At 31.3% G+C, this 25,403-nt stretch overlaps 1 protein-coding gene across 1 annotated transcript in view; it reads left to right on the forward strand.

Annotated features, from left to right (window-relative positions):
* Positions 1-909: 909 nt before the first annotated feature.
* The window catches only part of LOC149537642 (agamous-like MADS-box protein AGL11), a 152,248-nt gene continuing 127,754 nt past the window's right edge, over positions 910-25,403 (forward strand). The window contains exons 1-2 of the mRNA XM_089801391.1: positions 910-1,067; positions 1,166-1,351. Coding sequence (XP_089657517.1) covers positions 1,170-1,351 — 182 coding nt within the window. The 5' untranslated portion in view covers positions 910-1,067; positions 1,166-1,169. The remainder of the gene's footprint in view (positions 1,068-1,165; positions 1,352-25,403) is intronic.

Here is a 25,403-nt window from a genome sequence, read left to right on the forward strand (position 1 = left end):
GGACAAACAATCCGCTTATACAAACATCATCTTTGAAGACCCTTCTTTTTAGGCCTTCTTAGTGATATTTATCATTCTAATAATTTTAAACATACCAAAATTGATTTCAAGATTCTAATATGATCTTTGTTTACAATCTTTTTAAGTTATAGTTATTATTCATCTATAAATATTTTTCTTGTTAAAGAAAAAATTACCCTAATTTTTTATTTACTATTCTAACACTTCATACTTTATGATGTAAAAGTGATGCACTCAATTTTTTTCAATAAATATTAAAAATTATTCAACTGTACTAACTAATTAAGTCTTATTAATAATTTAATATAATCAAAACCTAAAATGATTTAATTGTTGACGCACAATGTAGTCATTCCTCTACATGGCTTTCAATAATTTTAATGGGAAAACAATACTACCCAAAGAAACGTGAATCGAACTTTTTCATTATTTCTATACCTCGATTGAAAGGTGTGATATTGACTTCCCCTAGGATATAATCTAAACAATCTAATGTGCTAAACGATATTCTTATTCTATTAATTGTACCTAGTGGATGACTGACAAATGTTATGAACCTACGATTTCCCAATATTAGCTTGTCATTGAAAGAGGTGACCCCAGGTATAGGGAATACCGGACGTATGATATAATTTATAGTGGAAAAGGCAGAGATACTGGAAGGTCGCATGTTCATGGCTAATATACTTCGACGGTGGGACAATCCTTCACGTGGCCTATCGGAATGTGGGGGCCTCGATCCATTTAGAACAAAATATTTATAGATACTATCAACATATCAGTGAAAAGAACCTCAGCCATATAATTGATCCGCTATCTCTCTAACATCGCCAAATCTACTTGTCCTCCCAGATCGTTCCTTAGCTCGCTATTAGAAACAAGACGAGTGGGGGCAACAGTTGTAAATGTGAATTTTGATGCCCTAGTTATTCTCAACCGACGACAGAATGACTCTGGGCACAACTATCTGATTAAAAGAGTAGTATACTCCTCTGAGGAAACTCTGTGTACGAGGAAGACAGCAGGACAATCGATACCCAGCCTAGGTATTTTCTCTTGTGTGAGCACTGACCCTAATTTTTGTTTATTTCTAACTGCTTCTGAGATCTGGTCAAGTGATTAGATGGGATTTCGCTGTTTTCAGATAGATGGGGCGGGGAAAGATAGAAATAAAGAGGATCGAGAACCGAACAAATCGGCAGGTGACGTTCTCGAAGCGGCGAAGTGGGCTGATAAAGAAGGCGCATGAACTGTCTGTGCTGTGCCAGGCAGAAGTGGGTCTCATCATCTTCTCCAGCCGAGGGAAACTCTACGAGTATAGCAGTCACGGGTATGTGTTTGTATGCACCCATCTTTCTCATTCCTAGGGTTTCCATTCCTTCCGCGTTCTCTATCATTTAGGGTTTCTTTATTTTAGGAGATAAAATTATGAGAAGTACACAAAGCATAAGTTCGGCTCTGCCCCATCTGCTTTGTAGTTGCCACTGTAGGAGCAGAAAATTCATAGCATTTCAAGTAGTTAGCTGTTTATTATATTGTTCTCAATGGAAAAGATATCGAAAAATGGTTAAAAGCCAGGCATAGCTTAACTTACCAGAACCCTTGAAATTGCTATGAAGGAAGCGCATAAGCTATTCGGGTGTCCCATTCAATAGTTAACCGAACCCCTAATCTTTCCACATAGGGGCTATTTATAGATCCAACAAACAGCCGTTTTGAATACTTCTTTTGGCCTCCATTTTAGCCGGCTGTTTCCTGGAACACTTAGGAAGGGGTTCTCCAAACAACACTTACAATTAATCTATCGGAAGAATATTCCAAGAACAATGATTTACATAGTGTTTCAAGAACATTTGTGAAAGTCTTCGAGACATTAAATCTCTTCTCGGAAATCTATTCTCATAAATTTCTTACTAATGTATTTTTAAACAGGCATAAAAGGTCTATAAAATTGTTAAAACGTACGAAAAACAACCTGCAGATGTAGAAATATGATGGTGGCAATCTAGGACCAAAACTTATGTAATTTTAAGAGAGAATAAAATATAAGATAATATCATTTATTTATAGAAAAAATAGAAAAAAAAACACCGAAGTAATAGTTCTGAGTCTATAAAGCTGGTCAGCGATCAAAATCTTAAATAGAAATAAATACAATTTCAAGTGGACAAAAAATCTTAAATAGAAATAAAATACATGTCTAGTGGACAGAAAGAAAGGGGTTGAACAATGTGAGACCCTACAAAATAGAACTCTACACAAAAAAAATTAAGTTAGTAGATCGACAGGAAAAAAAACCAAAAAAAAAGTTAGTAGACCGACAGGAAAAAAAACCAAAAAAAACTAAGCGAGTCGACCAACAGAAACGAACTGGTAGAAAAAACTAGCAAGGCACAGGCCTAAACATCTCCAACACATCAACCACTCCACATCATTTGAGTGCTACTTGCTCAATTCCTGCTCCAATGAGGGTTGCGTAGAAGGCTTACAAGAAGCCTCTAAGTTTCTTTCTCAATTTCCTTTCCTCTAGCTCACCTTCAATCCTTCATAGACACTAGAGCAATAAGGATTTCATTTTCTTTTTCTCTTAAGGTACAAGGGCATGAATCTTCACAATCCGCTCCTCCAATATCCCCTTATTGTTCAACTTCTCACAAAAACCTCTTTCCAATTTCGCGAAAACCTCTTCCCTTTGTTATGACTACATTGTCTTTAAAATTATATATATATATATATATAATATTTATTTTGTATTATATTATAACAGATTTATACTTATATAATATTCAATGCTACCTAGATTTAATATAAATATTACGTATGCATATTTATGTTATCTTTATTTTTTCTAGATTTTAATATTACAATATTATTTTCAAATATATTATATTAAATAAGAAAATAGTCAATCTACAAGCATGACTGAACAATGGTATCAATTCATTACTTATAAAATTGATGATAAGTGTTTCTTGCAAAATAAAAATTAACAATTCTAGGAGATATAAGATTCAATAACTAAAATTATATAATAGAAGATTGAAGGAAATCAAAAATATATTTTATAGCATTCATATAATGAAGACTAAATATTAAATTTGTCCCCATGAGTGCAATGTGTATATGAGTGTGTGTTTGTGCGTGTGTGTGTGCGCGCGCACGCACACACACATGTATATATATAATATATATATATATATATATATATATACATGTATACATATGTAACACACACACACACACATATATACACAAAAGTATTTACATATATACACACACACACAAATATATATATATACATATACATATATAGACATAGATGTATGTAGGTATGTAGGTATGTACATATGTACGTATAGATAGATAGACACACACACATATACACATATACACATGCATACAAACATACATACATGCATACATACAAATAATAGATTTAATAATGAAATATTGCTTTGATCATTAAATTTTTGTTTATATTTATTGATTTAATTAAATTTTTTAAGTTATATACTTATGAATGTAATTAAAGTAGGATAGGACCCAAACCCTTACAAAAATAATGTCAAGTTCAAAGATAAAGAGATAGGCTCAAGGGCATCAAAACCTTAACCACAATAGAAATACACTAAAAGCTAATAAACAACAACACTAAAATATGAAAAAATAGAAATGTGCTTAGAACACTAAAAAAAAAAAATCCCAACAACCACTTAAATCACAAAGAACAAACCAACAAGCTATAACCATAAAAAATAAACTAAAATAACCTAGCCAATCATACCAACTAGCATTAACCAACAACCACCCACCAACTATATCCAACCATCATAAAATGCTAATAGCCAAAACTTGCAAATATTAGTAACCAACATTGAGTGCCTAACACACACCACCCCTATAAAAAATGGAACAAATTATGAGAAGGCCACTTTAACAACTCCTTGAGTTGGTTCAGGAGGGACTTCTTGAGGGGGTGACAAAACATTTTACTCATCCCCTAAGAAGTATGTAGAATTCCCTCTTCTTTACATTGGATCTCCTACCTTTTTATTCTCCTATTTTTAGTGTTTCATCTAATGCTTGATACCGCCAATATCAACCTCCATCTTTTTGTGGAGAGACATTTACTAACATGCCAAATATTTAATTTGATTACCAAGATGATCTTGGGATTTCTTCATAGAAATGAGGGTCTCAAGAATTTCATTTTTATCTTCTTTCAAGGTAACTTTTCTTGCAAATATCAAGCACTTGTTTTTCTAGTTACTTCCAATTATGTAATATGTTACCCAAAACCTAGCCAGACTCCTACCAAACTTCATCTCTAACAATTGTTGTTTAATCTTCTGCAATAGCCTCAAATTTATTTACTTTTCTATGGGCAATAGGTATCTATAACAGTAATCATATACTCACTACACTTGATCCTTCATAGAAACAAGTTATTTTGTTCAAGTGTAATTCCAGAGTGTCAAAGTTGGTAGTATCATCATCTTTTTTATGAATATGGCTTAGAAAAAACTCGTGAGACACTTTGTGATCTCTATACTAACTTAATCAATAATAGTCTAGGGAGTGAATTGGATAGACCTATGGGATATAGCGGTGAAAATTTTGGTAGAATTAATAGGAGTCCAATCAACTATACATGCCCAATATGACTCATTTGAAAAATCTTAAGTGACATTCATATCCATGATATTATTTTGTTTCTTAGGGCATCCTCTTTCCTATTCTTAGCCCTTAGCTAGAAGAGGTTTTAGGGGTATATAGGGTATGGGTTTGTTTCACTAAAGAAGAAATAGGTGGGAAAATAAGATTGTTCAAGTTGACCACTAAATGAAGGGATTTTTGAGGTAGTAGATTTCTCTATAAAAATTCCCTTGCTGTTTTGGGGGTGACCCTTTCACTTTGGATTTTTCCACACAAATAGAAAGATAGGATAAAATCTGATACAAGAAATAGGGAAAATCATTTCTTCTAAATGGTTTAGCATAGAAAACATGTGGAAGTGAAACATCTTATACCCTTGGATCAAGAAAAAGATCCAAACCTTCCTTGAAAGACATCTTATATTATAGAAAATATCAATAGGTTGAGTTTCATAATTTTTAACACATTCCATTAGCCTAGAATATTGAGCACTTCTCAATCAAATAAATATAGGATAAGACAATGATTTTTAGGATTCATAGTCAAAACTTTAAGATTTTAGTCTTCAAACATTCCTATAAAACAAGTAGATTATGCCCATAATTACTAATTTGGCATCTTTTGTTTTGTCTTTCAAAGAGTATATATTATGTCCTTCCGGATGGACCATTCTAGTTAAAAATAGATTGTCACTGTATCTTAGAGATAGAGTGATGAGAGCTTGTGGGCTTCCAATAGTTAACCACCTCTTTTGATTCTTTGTTCCAAGACCACTTCAAATTGAATAGACTATGGTTTTTCTTATTTCCCAAGAAAAAAATGTTTATTTGAGAAAGAATATTTAATTAAATTACTAAGATATTTATTTCATATTATTTTATTGAAGAATTTAATAATAAAGATTATTTTACTATTGTGAATTTAGGAAAGAAATACTTAATTGTAGCTCTAAAATATATATTAGTTATTTCAAGTAATAAAATTCATTAAATTATCATAGATACAATAAGAAAGTAATAATAATGAATTTATTGTTTTATAGATTTTTTTTCCTAAAAGATTATGGACATATTATTTGAAACTTGTAAGCATAGAAGAAGTTCACAATAGTATAATCATCTAAATGTCAAAAAAATCTTTTGAAAGCCCTATTAACTATAATAATAAATCCTATCGACTTATAATTAAATTTTTTTTCCATAAGTTATAAACTATACATAAACAAATTCAGTAGAAATTATAGTAGATAAACATTAAAACTCTTTAAAAAGCCACGATTAGATATTCAAAACAATTTCTTAAGAAATTCAAGAACTATATGTTTTAAATCCTCATCATTTTTTAATTGTTTGCAATCAAGTAGACATGGTCTAATGAAGAAATGAGTCAGTGTAGGTCAAAGAGAATTCTCATTCCCTACTAAAAATGTGATAGTTTCTAGAGGCTAAATTTTTTTTCATGCTATAATTGATTTCTTTATCTATTTTTTGAAAAAGATAAAACCCTAGCCAAGGTACTCCCTTATATATGTCATTACTTTGATTTCACAAATAAAAGTGATCCTTGATGGTTGAGGAATCACTATGTCTGTCACCTTATCTCATGCTCAATGTCAAAAAAGTGCCTGTGATTGGAAGTTCTTAGTGATCATAAAAATATACTTCTTTGTTTTTCAATTATCCAATTACAACACCTTCCTCACATGGATACTCAAGAGAGGTTATTGGATTGGATGTTCATGGAAACCTTGTTCAGTTTTGGCTAGAGATGATAGAAAGTTTTGGCAGAAAAGAGCATGGCCAGAGATGATAGAAAGTTTTGGCAGAAAAGACTGTCCTTTAATAGAGATAACTATCATGTATGGGGAAGAAAAATGACTATGATAATGATAGAAAATGACTTGTCGGATATTGTGAAGAATTCGTTCACAAATACCACATACCTTGTTCAGTTTGCTACCCTCACAAACAACAAGAATGCTTAATTGACAGAGACAACAAGAAAATATGCTAAGGCAATGAGCATTATTGGACCAATCTTGACAAAGCACTTATTTTTGAGAATAGAAGTAGCTAGTTATTCCAAAGAAGCTTGAGATATTCTCAAAACCACATTCAAAGGGAGTTATGAAGTTCATGTTGTGAAGTTGCAAATGATTTGAAGAGAGTTTGAATCTCTTCTTATGAAAGAAAATTGATCTATTTCAAAGTTTAGCACAAGAGTCTCCACTTTGTTAAATTAGTTGAAAGCTAATGGAAAAGGGACTGAAGAAAAAGAGTTGTGGAGAAGATCTTGAGGAGTTTACCTCAAAAGTTTTATATGCTTCTGATTTCTATTGAATAGTCAAAAGACTTGTCCGTATTGAAAATCGATGAGTTGATGGGATATTTACATACTCATGAGCACTATTTTAATGGATTGGTAAATTATTCTCAAGAGATCTCTTTCAGAGCACAAGCAATTGCAAGAGGCAAGGGGAGAGAAAAAAGCAGCTTTGGAGATGGTTCCAGAGGAAGAAATCATTGTGGCTCCAGAAAAATAAATGTTGGAGGAGAAACTTCAACAAGCATCTCTCAAAGTAGTGCCCAAGGAGGAAGAAGAAAGAGAAGCTCTACTAAGAGCAACATTCAATGCTATTATTACCACAAGTTTTGGAATTATGAAAATGTTAGAGTAATAAATAATAGTACAACCTTTATTATGTGCAATATTATTGAAGAAGGAAGGCCTAAAGCTTGGTACTTGAAAAAAGGTTGTAGTAATCACATGAGTGGTAATGAAAGTATGTTTTCTTTCATTGATTAAAAACAGAAGTCTAAAATCAAGATGGAGAATAATGTAACTTTTCCTAATGTGGCAAGGGAACTGTTATGATCAATACTAAGTAAGGAGAGACAAAAGAGATTCAAAAAAATTATTTTTCCCCCAGTATTAAGAATAATCTTATGAGTGTTAGACAATGTGCTCTTGTAGAGTGATAACTGTGTCATTCATGAGAAATATGGGTGAAAGAAAGTCATTGCAGTAGTCCAAATGACAAAGAATTGGATGTTTTTATTAAAGATTAATACATGTTTTAGCTCTCAATCTATTGCTACGCCTCCCAAGCTAGTTTGTACAATGATACAATAGAAATCAACTTTTAAAAGGATGATTTAAGACACTTACATGTTATGCTATTTAAGGTATGAACATCATGGCTATGTTGGTTTGAATTTTTTATCCAAGAAAAGAATATTAGATGGGTTTCTAACTATTGGAGAGTCGAGTAGCAAGTTTGAGGCTTGCATTTTGCGTAAGCAACATAGGTTTCCCTTTAAATTTGGTAATTCCACAAGGGCCATAGAATCAATAGAGTTGTTGCATACTAATTTGGTAGGCCCTATGAAAGTTACCTACATAGGAGGGAGTATTTATTTTATGACCTTTATTGATGATTTCAGTTATAGAACATGGGTATATTTTTTATATAAAAATATTGAAGCTTTTGATAAGTCTCTAAAGTTTAAAGCCTAGGTTGAAAATAGAAGTGGACATAACATTAAAGTCCTAAGGTCTAATAGAGGAGGAAAGTATACCTTTAATGTTCTTTTTTTGAATTTTTTTGTAGCCAAAATGTTATAAGGAATGAGCTAACAACTAGTTGTACTCCACAAAAAAGTGGAGTGTCTTAAAGAAAGAAATAATAAAACTATCATTGAGATAGAAATAAGTATGTTTAAAGAAAAGGGTTTTTGACTGAATATTGGAGAGATGTTGTAGCAACAACTATTTACATGATAAATTGAAGTACTATAAAAAAGGTCTATGATAAGATACCTCTTAAAGAATGGGTAATGCATAAATGGATAGTTGAACACTTGAGAGTGTAGAATATGCACATGTACTATAGGAGAAAAGAAATAAATTTGATGATAAAGGTGAGAAATATTTTTTTCACATGTTATAGTTTATAATCTAAGGCATATAGATTATATAACCCTATTACCAAGAAGATTTTCATTTCAAGAGATGTTGATTAGAGAATAAGTCATGGGATAGCTTGGTGGATGAATCATCTAGAACGTCACGTAAAGTTCCTATTATCTATAAAGATGATGAGGTAGATGATGAATGAGAAGAAGTAGTAGCAAAAATTGAAGGCTCTAAACCTCTTGATTGCTCCTAATAGAAATTAGCTAAAAGGAAAACAACTAGAGATAGCTAGTCATTCAGCTCAAGATAGGTCCGGACAACTCCACATTAACACACAAAGATTTTTTGATAGTTCCAAAAAATCTTTAGATTCAACTTGCACAAAAAAACATTAGTAGTGAGATTTTAGATCCTACTATCACCTTCCTTCTACCAAGAAAAACTAAAAGTATTAAAGAAATATACCAAGATGAAAGGTATAATGATTTTTACGAAACTTGTAATTTTACATTATTTTCTCATAGTGATCTAGTTTAATTTGAATAAACCATTAAATAAGAAAAATGGTGTAAGGCCATGCATAAGGAGGTAGATGCAATAGAAAGAAATGAAACTTGGGAGCTAACTAATTTTACTCCAAACAAGAAATTTATTGGGGTGAAATGGGTGTATAAAACCATGTGTAATGCTAATGGAAAAGTAGATAAGCATAAAGCATGTTTGGTGGTCAATAGATTCAAACAACTGTTTGGAAGAGAATATGATGAGACATATGCACCTATTGCAAGGATGAAAACTATGTGTGTTTTCATAGAAATTGCAGCCCAACATGAGTGTAAGGTATTTCAAATGGATGTGAGATCTACATTCCTTAATGGTCTATTGAAAGAAGAAGTTGATGTCTATTAACCACCTGGTTATGAAGCTCTGGGTGAAGAAAGTAAACTATATAGGTTGAAGAGAGATCTTTATGGGTTGAAAAAAGTTCCAAGAGCATGGTATAGCAAGATTGACTCTTATTTGTTTAGCAATAGATTTAGCAAAAGCGATGGTGACCCTACTCTTTAAATTAAGGCATTAGATGGTAAGATTTTAATTATTGTCTTCTATGTTGATAATTTGATTTTTTCTAGGGATAATGATTTCTTTATTTCTGATTTCAAACAAGCTATGAATGATGTGTTTGAAATGAAGGATTTATGAATCTTGGGATACTTTTTTGGCATAGATTTTAGAAAATGGATGATGGCATTTTTAATTCTCAAGAGAAGTATGTATATCATATTTTGGAAATGTTTAGAATATTGAACAATAATGAATCTCCAACAACAATAGTGTAGATCCAACTATGTCTAAGAGTTTGGATGGAAGTTTGATGTACTTAACAAAAACTAGAACTTATTTTATGCATGTAGTGAGCTTGATTTCAAGGTTTATGAAAAAACCAAAGGAGACTCATTGGCAAGTAGGTAAGAGAACCTTAAGGTATAAGAAAGGAACCAAAGGATATGGTATTTTATATATGACTGAAAGTGTTTTTTGGATAGTTGGCTATACATATAGTGATTGGGTTGGAAGTCTAGATGATAGAAAAAGTAATTTTGAATATGGTTTTCACATGGGATGTCGACTAATTTCTTAGTCTTCCAAGAGGCAACCCATAGTTTTCCAATCTACAACCGAGGCTAGATTTATTGTAGAAAATGAAGCAGTGTGTCAAGTGGTTTGGTTGATAAGGATCTTACCTAATTTGAAGGAAGAAAAAGTGAAAGCAATCACCATATTTCGTGATAATAGGATCTTACTTGATATAAAGGAAGAACAAGTCGAACCAACCACCATATTTCATGGTAATATGTCTCTCATTTCTTTTATAAAAAATACTTATTTTCATGTTAGAAGTAAACATATAAAAATAAATAAAAGTTTATTCATGAACAAGTTGAAATTGGTTAAATATATATGGAGTTTTGTAGGTGTGGGAAGTAGTTCGCAAACATCTTCACCAAGCCTATAACCATTTGAAAATTTTAGTGATTAAGAAAGGATTTAGACATTGTTTTTTTGGATCAAGCCTTATATAGCTTGTTTTAATGGCTTAGGACAAAGGGGAGTTTTGGAATTTACTCATTTGTTAAATTAGATTTTTTTGAAATATGTCTCATCTATTCCAAGCAGGTCAATCATTAGTCAAAAATCTTATTTTGTGTCCACCTCATAACTTAGTGGTGAAGTTATCTTTTAAAGAAGGACAAGTTAACTTATCTATTAAGTTTCCTAATTTATAAAAGGAATGAATGTTTTTCAATTTCAGTGATGCGTATGTAATCTAAGACAAAGCTCGTAGTGGGGCATATACATTGGTCATATTTACAAAAAAAATTATCCTTTGTATACTCTATTTCATGAGAGAGATTTGGTATTAAATCTTGTTACCCTGTAGATGAGTGATTGCTCTAGGCAATGCAAGTTTGTGCATAACCTTGCATTGATGTAGCTTTTTTTTTTTTTTTTTTAAATAGTAAGATATATTGGTTGTATATATTTACAAGTTTCTATTATTTCGTTCTTTATTTCAATAGAAAGTGATATAATCTATTACATGCTCACACAATTCCATTGTCTCCATAGTTATTTGGTTCATTCCACTATGTGATTGGATAGAGAAGCCATCTCTTTGTATCCACCACTCTGCCCTATTTGGGTGAAAAATTAATTTTATTTTTGAAGAATTAATTTGATACTCCTATTCTATTTAACTTCTAAAATCTAAACAAAAAAATCATAGAACTTCCACTTCAAAACTATAAAATAATTTTTAAATACATTTGAAGTCATCATGTGTTTATACTATTTAAACATGATGTGACCACATTTTGTTTCCAAGTGATGATACTATGTTTTAGCCAATGTGGTGTAATTACTCAAATTGGGATGTATACAATATTAAAATTGTTAATTCATTATTTTTGAAATGATTGACCATTGTATATCTATAAAACAAGTAAGAAAAAAGTTTAAAAGCCCCATGTAATCACACTTTAAATATGAATATATGACTATTTTCTTGACTCGGATTAAAGATGTCTCTATCAGGGCATTGTCATCACTGGCATTTTGAACAAAGTATATACATTAAACCATGTTAATGTGACTAGTATAATGGGAAATAGAATTTTGAAGCAATCAATCATGTCATACTACTTTTCCATCTCATTAAATTTAAACAACTATAGAAGCTAACATGTTTACAATTTTATTTCATTCTATGTGACAATGCAAGATGTAAGAATCAAAATATTATAGGGTTTAATATACATTAGTTAAAAAATATTTTGTTATTCAATTTATAATAGATGTTGAGTAAGAAAGTTGATACTAATTTGTGAATTTCTTTTAATTTCGATGACTTTGACCTTAGAATAAATAGTTAGAGAAATTCATTTGATTAAATATTTTACCTAATTCATCGTATTTATATGAAGATTTAGTTTGAAATCCTTTTATATGTAATTCAATTTGTTAATCACTATACAATTTAAACATAAGGCTTAATAAGAAATTTCTCTAGCACATATTTTTCTACACTACTACCACTTCTTATTTTTGGGTGGGTTAGCTTAGCTTATGATCCAATATCTTATTGTTGTCACATACCACACCATTTCCCTATTGTATATAGTTTCTCTAATACCATCATGATATGCACCTGTACACACTATAAAATTGCATAATTTGTTTGATACTACTAAGATAGGTGAACTAGTCAAATTATCCTTAAGGTCTTGAAATTTTCAGTAAAACTACTTTGATCACATTGATTTCTTTTCTTTCCTTTCATGATAAGTTGTAGCATATTCAAACCTAGAAACTTCATTCACAAATCAATAATAACATCTCGTTAAACGCATGAATTAAGTAACCAATGTCACATTGGTTATACAAAGCCACTATAAAATATCCTCAAATAGAGGAATCTACTACAATAGCCTCCTGAAATATAATATACTCCATCTATATTACCATTGTCTAAGAAAACTCACACTTCACAAAATTGACATACTATTTATTATCTGGGAGATACAATAGTACTCACATGTGCCTCCATCGACTTGGAATATAATAATTGATATTATTTAGGAACAAAAAAATAAATTATTCTAGAGTATAGTATGTTAGTCCAAATAATACAACTATATTCTCATTGTGGCTAAAATGGGTATGATTTATTTTGCAATGGATATTAGCCTCATGGATGTGATGTTGATGTAGCTTGACTTTAGATCTATCTTACAAAACACTCTTACACATTATATTTATTCAAATAGGTCATATACCTTAGGAAAAGGGTATCAACTGTTTAGCACAACAAAGTGATGCCAAACTAAAATGGGATGTGAAAGAATTTTTTTTTTTAAATTGAAAAATTAGTGAATAGAGAAAGTGAAAAAAATAGACGAGAATTTTTTTTTAAAAAAAGAAGAAGACGTGAAAATGGTATTTTTGTTTACCAAGGTGCATAGGTTGAATAAAATGAAAAAATATAAATAAAATATCATTTCATCTATCGATGTGTTTAGGTGGTCTTTTTGAAGTTTGTGAAAAGTTCCCTAAATCATGTATTTAATATATTTTTTTTTTCTCACAAAGGTAATGTAATTTTCTAATTTGACTATGTAGTGGCTCTTAGTTGTAGTTACAACGGAATACAATAAATTTTGTAATGTAGTTGCATTTATATTTTATTCTACATTGGTTGTGTTTGTAATAGCACTCGTGGTAAATGCCTATATAAGAAAGGCATATGAACAATTGTAATCAAGCTCTTTGAGTGTAAGATCTTAGTTAGAATCTCTTGCTAAAGATCTTGAGATAGAGGCTCTTATGGTGGAAGCTCTTTGGTTCTCAGCTATATGTGGAAGATATCTCGGTGGAATCTCTTAGTTTGTAAGCTAGTTTGAGGCTCTTAGTTTGTAAGCTCTAATATTGGAAGCTTTATGATATTTTAAAAAGGTTGATGTCTTTAAATATTAATATATTCTTGTAAAGAAATTTTTCTTCTCTTTATGTCCATTTTGTTATTTCTTGGGATAAGAATTTGTAAGGGTGGTGTCACTTCTTAATAATTAGAATCAGAGATGTCCTTCATCAATTGTGTTATAGTAAGAGTTCCTAAGAGTTTATACAAACCACTAAATGTGAGGCAGTTTGCACCAGGAGCTTGGATTAGTGAATTTTGTTATATGAGTACATGATTATGGATAAGAGGAAGAAGAAGATGAATTTTTTGATTGGATGGATTCATAGGATTCCTAGACTTGATAAAATTAGAGCAAGACAAATGAAATAGATAGAATACTAGGTTTGAAGAAGTAAGTGGATGAAATCAAAGCTGAGTTGCAAAAGATAAAAGTGATTCAATAGAAAAGATATGATGAGAATCATTTAGATGTGAGAAAGAATGAAGATGTCATGAAGTTTCATCTATGTGGTATGAAAAAAAGAGGAAGAGCATGAATATGAACATATTTGTGAACCTACAATTGAAGAAGATGACTTGTGAATGATGTTGGAGTTGAGGAAAGATCAACCTACAACTCCTAAGAAGTACATCATGCAAACACCTTTCATTGAAAGAGAGGAGAAAATATTTAAAGGTTGGAATTCACAACTCCATAGACGAGACATTTTTGATGAGGAAAAAGAGAATTGTTATTCAAGAAAAAAGTGTTAATTATAAAGACATATGAATCTTTATAAAAGGGATTCAAAACCTTAATAGGAAACTAACCTAGTTGTATGATAATAATTAATAAAAGTTTTGATTATTATATGCCTAAATTTTTTGTTAAGAAAACTAGAGTTAATAAGAAAACAACTTATTACTCAAACACCCCTTAAGATGAACTTAAGGAGTAGCTGAAAACTAAAAAATGCTACTAAAAGAGAATTTAGGTCCCAAAAGGAAGGCCTAATGAGATACTTGATCAAAACCAACTCCTATAAAGAGGAGAAATATAGAAAACCATAGCGGAAAAACCCTAGTCCAAAAAGAGATGGAAAGAATGTTGAAATACTAGTGAAGGACTACAAAAGCCTCCAAAGTAGAGAATGTCTTAGAAGATGGGGAAGAAAGGTTGATCATGAAGAACACCACTAAATCTTGAAGAAGTTATAAAAATCTATCAATAAGTAACTAACGACATGGTAAACTTCTAGAAAAATAGAACTTTACTAGGTAGAAAAGACTATAATCTATATGAGGGTCATTAGAAGATACCACTTGAATCAAGAGGCACACAAAGGCTAAAAAAATGAACTCAAAGATACAAGCACAATGAAAAAACAAACCCTAAAGAGATTATCAATCAAACATGAGGGAATTAATTGAAAGTAAGAACAAGAGGAAGAGTGTTTATATGATAAATGACCCATCTCATTGAAATGCATAGGTAATCATCCCTTACATTCACCTAGTAGATATGAACAAATATTGAGTGCTTCATTTAGTATATCAAACCAAGAAAGCATAAGAACCAATAGAATAACCCCTCAAACCCCTCCCCACCGCCGATGAAATCAAGGGTTAGGTTACAAGAAACTAGAAAAATTTGGGCAAAAGAATTGCATATCAAGGAACCACTATCAAGATCAACAAAAGAATATAAAATAGTGTATTAAGGTGATCAATCATGCACACACCATCAAGATAATGTCACAAAACATAAACTAACATGAAAAAAGTAGATGGAAGAAAGAAGGCAAACAATTAACCCCTCATGATACTTTAATTAGATTATTTTATGTACAGTAAGTGACAAGATATAGTGAATTGCAAGAATACAATAATATGTGTGAGTTTCCTTAGATGATACTGCTCAAATCCTAAGTTAAAACAAGGCAAGAACAATTGAAACTAAAATATAGAAGAAATAGGACACTTTATCTCAAGGAATTTGCAACAAAGAAATACAATAGAGATCTACAAAAACTAGAGGAGACTTAAGGATGATTCAACAAAATTTATAGGCTAAGAAAAATCATCTAAACAAATGAAAATGATCCTTAGGACTAATATAACCAATATATCAACCAAAGTGAAAAAAAGAAAAACACTAAATATGATATAGTTAGAGTAGAATCTTGACAAACAACTATGATTAAGGGAAAGAGTACACAAATACCTTCCAACAATATCAAGAATTACCAAATCCAACATTATATGCCCATGATATGTCTCCTATAATAAAAAATAGAAATCCAAAGTTTGATGGAAAAAAAAATATAAAAATGCATCAAAACTAAGATATGTCTATACGATCATGAAGGGGTTGGAACTATCATTCTAGTGATATTTCATTTACAAAAAATACAATTTTTAGTTGTGATATATGAACAAAAATCCATTAGGAGGTCAAAATTGAGCCATAAGGGAAAATAAGCATGATAATGTAGGCACTGATGTCATCTTGTGATGAGAACCTAGATGATAAATGGTCATTGAGGTAACAAATGCCTGGAAAGATACACCCTTCCAAAAAAACTATTTGACTATTAGAATAGGATTCATTGTGAGGGTATGTGCAAGATCATGGTGTACCAAAAAGTGGCGATCTAAAAAATATGTAGTTTTGAAATTTCTCAAACCATGTCAAAATTTTTTTTTTTTTTTTTTAACACACCCATCCTAATACCAAACAAAAAGATCAGTACCTTTATAGGACCTTATATATCATTGAATAGAAACTCTACATGGTCAACTTAAAAATTTTCTCAAAAATGTGTTTCTGGCCTATTTTTTTGTGTTTTTTTTACTTCAAACATGTATCTGACAGCTTTTTTTCAGCCAATTTTTCTAGTGTAGTTACATATAAAGTGTTAACTGACACATTGATTGAAAAACAAATATAACTTTTAAATGGTACAACATTTTTAAAATCCAAAAGATACATCACATTCTACACCTCTTCTATTATAAGGGCAAAAATAAAATAAAATTTTGTAGATTTTTTTTATTCCAAAAATACTATAGTTAAAAATTCATATTTAATTATTTATTTAGAATAAAAAAACCCAAAAATATGCTTCGCATCAGGGCATGAGTCTATTTCTTCTATCTAGTATCTTATTAAAAAATATTATCATTAGGTTTTGATTAAGGTGGTAAGACATACGTCTACTTCTTATTGTTGCCATGAAATTTTCGTAATATGATATTAAAACTTAAATTTTTGACCAACCAAATTTTATTTTTTTCAGATGAAACCTAGTAATTTAGAAACTAAATTCAAAATGTTAGAGAGTTTTTATCTTAATTTTTTTTTTAATAAAAAGTTCATAACAAGTTGAAAATTGCACATTAAGTTGCCATAACCCCAGTTTGCTAATTTTCCATTACCACTTAAGGGCATAAGTTGGTTGACCATGATCATACACATACCTGTGACTAAAAAAATATGCTAGAGCTAGAAAACTAATAAGGTGGCAATAAAAAGTTTCATATGCTAAGAAACTGCCAAGAAAGTGAAAAGAAAAAAAAAAAAAAAACTTACCATAGATGAGAAATGACTTATAAATGCATAAAAGATTCCTTTGACATGAAACAACGAAGGGGTTTTACAAACCACCAAGGACATGGTAAACCAATCGAATAAGAAGAAAACTACCAAAGAAAGCATACAAAAACTAAATCATTCTTTGACCTATAGAACAAAAACATGTCCCCCAAAATAATGGTGCCTTAAGTACAAGATATATATTCTTTCCTCAAATACAAAAAAACAAGGAGATCGTGTTTCCTCTATGGAGTTTGTGTGGGGCCTACATGGAGCTCACATGGAGACCTTAGAGGAAGGACAATGCAAGAGTGTCCCACTTATTGGTAACACTTTCAAGGATTACGTACTAGAGAAAGACTGGTGGTCGTTCCAAAAAAATGTTGTTCACTCCTTAGGGCTAGAAAATGTGGCATGGGGGATGGAAAAACAAATTCTAATGGTGGGTGAGCACAAGAAAAATAGTCACTGCATACCATGGTCAACACATGCATTGAAGAATGGAGGAGCTACCAGACTATCTATACATGTAGGGAACTATTAGGAAATTTGGCCCAAGACACGTGTCTTCCCAAGGATAGGATGTCTAGGCCTATGTAGGGAAAATATAGGTTGGACACACTTTAATTACAAAGCCACCTTCCTTTTAAAATTCAACACCATACTACTTTTATAATAGAGAATAGTCGACATATAGGTTTTAATAAAATAGATGTTCTACAATTCAAATAATATATTTATTATTTTTTCTTTATAAAATGCATAATTACTTCACTGGAGTATGTTTTGAGGCCATATAACCTAGGTAGATTTTTTTTCCCTTAGAAAACATTTTTTTTCAAACGGAACAAATTTTATATGGAAATGGGGGGTTTTGGGTGCTTTGGGCTTAACCATGATGTATGTTTGGGATTAAAGTGACCCAAATTTAAGGTCCCCCTAGATAAGATAAAAAAATTATATAAAATACTATATCTCAAAACTAAAGAGAAAACTCTCAAGAAGAGAACATGTACATGAAAGCATGGGCCTCTTATACCATCTTGAAGTTGTCGAAAGATTAACCCAAAGCTCTCAACAATCATTGGATGCAAAATATGTCATAGAAAGAGAGGAACAAAGCTATAGAGGCTGGAATTCAAAAATGCACACATGAGACATTCTTCATGAGAAAAAGGAGAAATTCTAATTTAAAAAGTGTTAATTACAAAGAGAGATTTTTCCTTATAAATGGATATCAATATTTGAATAGGAAACTAACCTAGGTTGCATGATAACAATTAATAAAATAATTATTTAATATATATGTGAAGTTTATCTTAAGTAAACTATACTTAATAAGAAAACATAGTATTATACTCATAAATGAAGATTACACAAGTATGTGAAGAGATTGATGCCTTAGTTGGACATCAAAAGAGAGAATTGATTGCATGCCCTATTGAAGACACAAAATAAGAAAATAAAGATGAGGAATGGAACACTTAATTATTTTTAAATCATGGCATCCTCAATTTTAGAAAGATTTTGAAGATATTGATTCTAGTTTGCACAAGGATTTTTTTTGTATGAAAATAAAGATTTATATGGTATTGTTGAGCTTATTATAGTTTCATTAAATCCTAAAATATTGGAGGAGAGTGAGATTTACACATGGTAATTGTTAATTAAAAAGGAATATTCTTTGCAACATATAAATGTTCCAAGTAGGTGTTCCAATGAAAACTTCATTTTGTGAATCCATAATCACAAAAAAATCTATTTCACGTGTTTCGTGTAGGAGAATTTGACATTACAAAATAAAATGCGACATGCTAGGTAAAATAAAATAAAATTACGAGAGAGTGAGACTGATGAAATAGAAGAAAATAAAAATGAAAAATAGAATAGAAAAAGATATTTTCATTTATCAAAGTGCATAGGAAAATTAAAAATTAAAAAATTAAAAACATATGCCACTTCATTTATTGAGGTAGGTAAGTGACATTGTAGAAGTTTGTTGAAAGTTCCCTAAATCATGCATTTCATATTTGTTGTAGCCCACAAAGGAAAGTGATTTTATAATTGGACCACATGGTGGTGGTTAGTTTTAATTGTGTGGGAATTTAATATTCATAATAATGTAGTTATATTTATCTTCTATTATGTATTGTTTGTGTTTGTGATGTCTTGGATCATAAATACCTTAATAGGCAAGCCATCAAAGCATTTGTAATCAAGCTCTTTGAAGTGAAAGATCTTAGCGTGTAAGATCTTAGTTAGAATCTCGTGTTGAAGCTCTTGGGATGGAATTTCTTTTGGTGGAACCTCCTTGGTTATAAGCTATTTATGGAAGCTCTCTTGGTGGAAGCTCTTAGTTTTCAAAGTAGTTGAACATTGTTTGCAAGTTCTCATATATTGGAAGATTTCTTATATTGTAAGAAGTTGGATTTCCCTAAATATTAATGTATGGTTCCTAAAGAATTATATCTTCTATTTATTTGCAAATTATTCGTTCTTTAGTTATGAGTTGGTAACTTTGGTCTAGCCCTTCATCATTGATATCAGAGAAGTTCTTCATCAATAGTATTATAGAAAGAGTTCCTAATCATTTAGACAAGTTGTTAATGCAAGTTAGTTTGAACAAAGACCTTGGATTGGGAGTAGTTAATTTTATGGGTACATTGTTATGGAGACGAGGAATAAGAAGACACATTTTGTGATTGAATGGATTCTTAGGATTCGTAGTATTGAGAAAATTAAACGTAACAAGAAAGAGATACCATACTAGATTTGAAGAAGCAAGTCGATAAAATAGAAGTGAAATTACAAAAGAGAAAATTGATTAATTAGAAAAGAAACCATGACATTCATTTAGGTGCAATAAAGAAAGAACAGGTGAATCAATTAAATCTCTTAATAAAGTAGTCCTAACAGGTTGTATTGATATCCTCTAAAGGTGCTTACTTAATTGTAAGTTGAAGTCCTTTAACAACACACAATTTTAATAGGGTGTTGAAATCCTTTAATAGAATAAGACCTAACAGTCTTTGTAAGCCTTTAATAGGGAAAACCTTTCATAGGGAAAATCATGTTTCATGATCAAACATTGTAACCTTTATTTCATACACTTTATTATTGCAGTAGTGAAGATTTGTGGTTGTCACCCCCACCCTAGGTTTACCTTCTCATTGGAGGGTTTTTGGTCCACACAATACATAGAGATAGGCACTACTAAGCTATTTGCAAATGTAGACTCAAATAAATTTGATGCAAAAATTGCAAATCTAATTGAAAAGTGTAGAGCCCAAGCTGAAGAAATTAAAAGTCTCAAGTTAGAGCAAGAATTACAAGCCATATTACTATGTGAGGTGACCAAATAGAAAAAGAAAGCAGTAGAAGACAAAGCCATGATTGAAGATGAAAAAAGAGTTTTGACCAGCAGATTGGAAGAGAGATCATTAGAGGTAACCAAGATTTCTAACATGCACTTAGAAAGTTTGAGTTAACTAATGAATACCAACAATGAACTGAAAGCCAAGGATATTTTGATAACAACACAAAACTTATAGAATGAACATTTGAGTAATGACCTAAAAAGTGAAAAGGAGTGTATTAAAAGTTTCAATAAAAGTAGTAAACCCATCATGTACTTTGAACAATTGATGGCATCCCCTATATTGAACAATGATACATCTGGATTGGGATACACAAGTACCGAGGAAGGAGAATCATCAAAAAGTGTTGAAAATAGGACCAACACAGGTAAGAGTTCCAAACCTACTTCTCATAATTGTGGTTAGAAATGATGTACTGCCAACATGCGTAGGAGGAAAGCTTTAAATCAAAATGATAAGAAAAATAGAATTGGTCACTACCATAAGTGCAATAAACAAGGCCATCAAGCACATGAATGTAGAATCGAGAGCATGCGCACTCAAAGATTTGAAGCATATTGTTACAACTATTAGAAGTATGGACATGGAGAATTTGAGTGTAGATCCAACCCAATATGGTCATCAAACTAGCAAACAAAGGTAAAGAACAATGACAACTTTTGCAATTGGGACTATAATACAAGGTATAGTTGTCACTACTATCACAATTATGGACACATTCCTAAAAACTATATTTGAACACACTTAAAGAGTGACTACAAAAATTGGTTGAGTCAAGCCACATGTTTTAGCTATTTGAAGACTGGTCACATCAATTGATATTTTCCAAAAAAGGAAAAGGGAAGGCAAATTTTGAAAATTTTAGAAATGAAATGAATAAGACATGGAAGAGAAAGGGGAACTACAAGACATAAAGTGGAGAAGGGATCACTTTACCCAATGGGTTAGGTGATCACACCTTATCAAATTAAGTAATCAAGAGGTATGCAGGACTGATATAAAAAAATTATATCATACATTAGTTCCAAAGGATTTAGTTCTAAAAAGATTACATAAGCATGAATAAAGATGCAAAGAGTTAATAGGAATCAAAGAAAATCTTTAAGTTTTTCATGTTATTACCAAGCATGAAAAGTTTCCTAAGATTGCCAAGTAAAAAGCTAGTTGATTTTGAGCTAACTGACTAGCTTGTTGATGTTAAGCTTGTAATGGTTGGCAAAAAAATGGAAAGACTAGTAGATGTTGAGTGAGCCAGAAATTAGTTGATACCAAGGTTACAACTATGTAAGCACGTATCATTAATTGTAGTATCTTAAAAGGGTATTTGATTGATTTAAGCTCATTCAACATCAATCAAAATTGAGAAAAAGAAAGAAGAGCTAAAGGAAATTTGGAAATTTTATCTAAAGCATTTGAGGAGATTTGTGTAGTTGTTTGACATTATTTCTTTAGATTTTACAAGGTATTTATTGTGTGCCGAGCTACACTATTTTGAATATCATAAATCCTAGATTTATAAAAAGGCATCTAGTTCTTTAAAACCAAAAGGTGTAGAGGGAAAAGAAAATTTAAATTTTTAGTTGGTTAGCAACAAGGTAAAACAACATATTTTTTGGGTCATTCCATACATAGCATACAAACAAGATCCCTCTAGTGTGCTATCTATGATACCACCAAAAGTTTCAATGATTCAAGATGCCATAAAATGTCATAACTATAAGATTAGTATTATTGGAGACATGGAAATTCGAGAAGCATATGGAAAACCTTGTGAAAATGGTGTCTTGAGGGGAGAATTCAAGATAGTAGAAAAGAAAGGGTTAACTCGTGCCCTACATTTTCCTAACATTTTCAAAACTAAATGGATCGGGATTGTTTTGAGTAGAATTCATGATAGCTTAGTGTGGTTAGATAATGGACCAATCGAAATCATGAAGAGAATAATGCATAGGGTAACAGGTCATGCAACCCTAGATCAGCCAAAGACTATGAGAAGTGAGTCCAAAGAAGTCATTGAAAAGAACACAAGAGTAGTGTGGAAAAAGAGAGGAATGACCATAGACACCATCACAGATCCTTTGATAGATTTTGTAGTAAGGGTGATTTTGCACATGAATTTTATTAATCAAGTAGATTAAATAGTGTACCCTACATTCTAGTGGATATGGGATACATGATTGTGAAGAAGGATCATACATATGATCTTGCTGAGATGCAACTACAACAATTAATTGAAAACCTAGGAGTAATAAGGAAAACAAAAAGTGCTTAGTGTAAATTCAGATCTATTTTGATATGTGTCTTCTTTTACATACAAAATACATTTCCTATATTTGGTATTGTTGCATGGAACACAAATAGATCTATTGCAGTTCAAATAAGAGAGCTTGTTGAATAGTTAGGTGAAAATTTTGAGTCAGTAACGACTGGTTATTTTAAAGATTTCAAACAATCCATGAATAAGAGATTAAGGATTCCAATATCATTAGTGGAAATATATTATGATGATGTTTGTTTCCTAGTTGATGCTCATCATACATTTTTTCAAGTGATAATTCCTAAAGTAAGATGGCTAAGGCCATTAGGTTATGAAATTAATGTTGATGAAGCCTCTATAGCAATAACAACATTACTTTCATAAGAAGTAGACAAAGATGCCAAAGCCTTTGGTAACTATGAGATGGCCATGTCAAAGATTACTATAGAGTTGAAGATTGACTCTATCATCAAAAGGAAGGATAAAATAGTAATGAAACTAAAAGAAAACTTTGGTGAAGGTGCCAAGTAGGAAGATGAAGAGGAGGAAGACACTTAGATTCAAGAACCACTTTCATTGACATAGGAACAGGGTGAAGAAGCACCTATTCCTACTGATCAGAAGAAGACAAAGGCTAAGGCACAAGCATTGACAAAGCCTAAAAAGGTTGCTAAACCAAGCTAGCCCAAACCAATAGCACCTACAACAAAAGGCCAGTACACATGTCATTGCACAAAAGGATAAAGAAAAAGCCAAACCTATAGAGTAGGAAGGTGGAGCATAGAAAAGACCAGGATAATATATATTTCTTAGGTTGAAACTGATGAGGAAAGAACAAAATCTTATGACAACAACCAATTCCAAGTGGTGAGTCATAATCCATCCTTAAATCTAGAAAACTTACTTGAGAATGTTACAAACAATGTCAAATTATTAAATTTTTCTCACATTGATTTTGAAAACCTTGGAAAAGTTGAGAAAAATCAAGTGGAGGAGGCAATATATGTTGTGATGGCTACTTTTAAGAAAGAACCCCTAGAGATTGCCAACTCCATACCTAAAAGCCTATATGAAAGAGTTGAGAAAAAATAACACTATTGTTTAGATACAGAAAGGAAAATTAGAGAAATAACCCTCGCTCATGTTATCTGAGAACTTAGTGAGGTAAAGATAGCTAAAGCCATAAAGAAATATGATGTTATATTTGTTCCAAAATATAGAGCATTCAACATATTACAGAACAACATAGAGGATTTTTTAAAGAACACCACAAAAATTTGGAAAATTGTATGTATGGGCTAGCCACACTCAAAGTATTAGAACAAGAACCTATTGAGGTTGAAGATGATGAAGATGATGACAATAATGAAGGCATAATTTAGGGAGGTACTGAAATGAATGTATAGGATCAGGAAACATCTAAGAAAGAGAAGCAACTAGAATAGAGTTTAAAGGATAAAAAAATGCCAAATGTCAGCCCTCCATAGATAATAAATATAAGTACTGAAACTGTCATAGTAAAGGATGTTTCTGATCTCACAGTGTAGAACATCAATCCTGTAATAGAGGAAGACTTGAAAAAAATACATGATCAATCTAGACTATAGGCTAAATTGTGTAACAACCCCGTATTGGTGACTGTAGATGAACTTCAGAAACCAGTGCCTAAAAATACAAGGGAGGAGGTAAAAATACAAGAACCACCTACAATCACCCCTCAAGTCACTAGTGTACAACCTTCAAAAAATATAATAGATGTTGCACTAGAAAATGTTAAGATAATTGAAAAGGATAAAATGGGAACACAAGTCACTAAGAACCATAGAGTAAAATAATTTAGATAGATTCATCAGCACCTCCAACACAATTCTAAGCTGTAATTCAAAGAAATGAGAGAAAAAAGGAGAAGCCTAAAGAGACTAAGTTAACAACCAAGCCGAAGGAACAAGCAACAATTCAAACACTTATAAATTTACTAGTATCTGGCACTTCTTCTAGAAAAAATCTTTAGAGGCAGAAGAGGTAATAACATATGGAGATGTGAGCCTAGATGAAGAATTTTTTTTGCCAAAATGTGATTATGTAGCAATAGTAATTGAGTATATGGGTATACTTCAAGTTTCCTTGGTTAGAAAGAAACATCAAGAACTACTCAGAAGGGAGCATAGCGAAAAGAAAGCTTTGCTTGACATTAAAGACATCTTCTTCAATGCATTCAGTCTACCTACTCTAGATGAAACAAAGCCATTTACTAAATAATAGACTAACATAGTGGAAGTGATGTAAACCTTGATACTAATGAAAAATTGTTAGAATGGTCTGAGAAGAAGTTTCAACATAAAGTGAATGAGAAGAGATCCAGTGATATAGCACTTACACAAGTTGCATTGACAACTAAGATAGAAAGTGTCAAGCAAGAACTAGAGAACATTTTCTCTCTATACACCAAACTTTGTAATCCTACACTTTTCACATGAGAAATAAATAATCATGTCTTGAGGTTCGAAAGCCAAATGAAGTCATCTAGAGCTAAATTTCCATTGACTCAAGCTCAAAGTAAGAAACACTTTAGGAGGCTATTGCTAACCCAGAGTCAGTTAGCAACATTGTCTATAAATGAAG

Source organism: Cupressus sempervirens, chromosome 9 (assembly GCF_028749045.1).
Source record: "Cupressus sempervirens isolate cs-2001-9-10 chromosome 9, ASM2874904v1, whole genome shotgun sequence".
Lineage (NCBI taxonomy): Eukaryota > Viridiplantae > Streptophyta > Pinopsida > Cupressales > Cupressaceae > Cupressus > Cupressus sempervirens.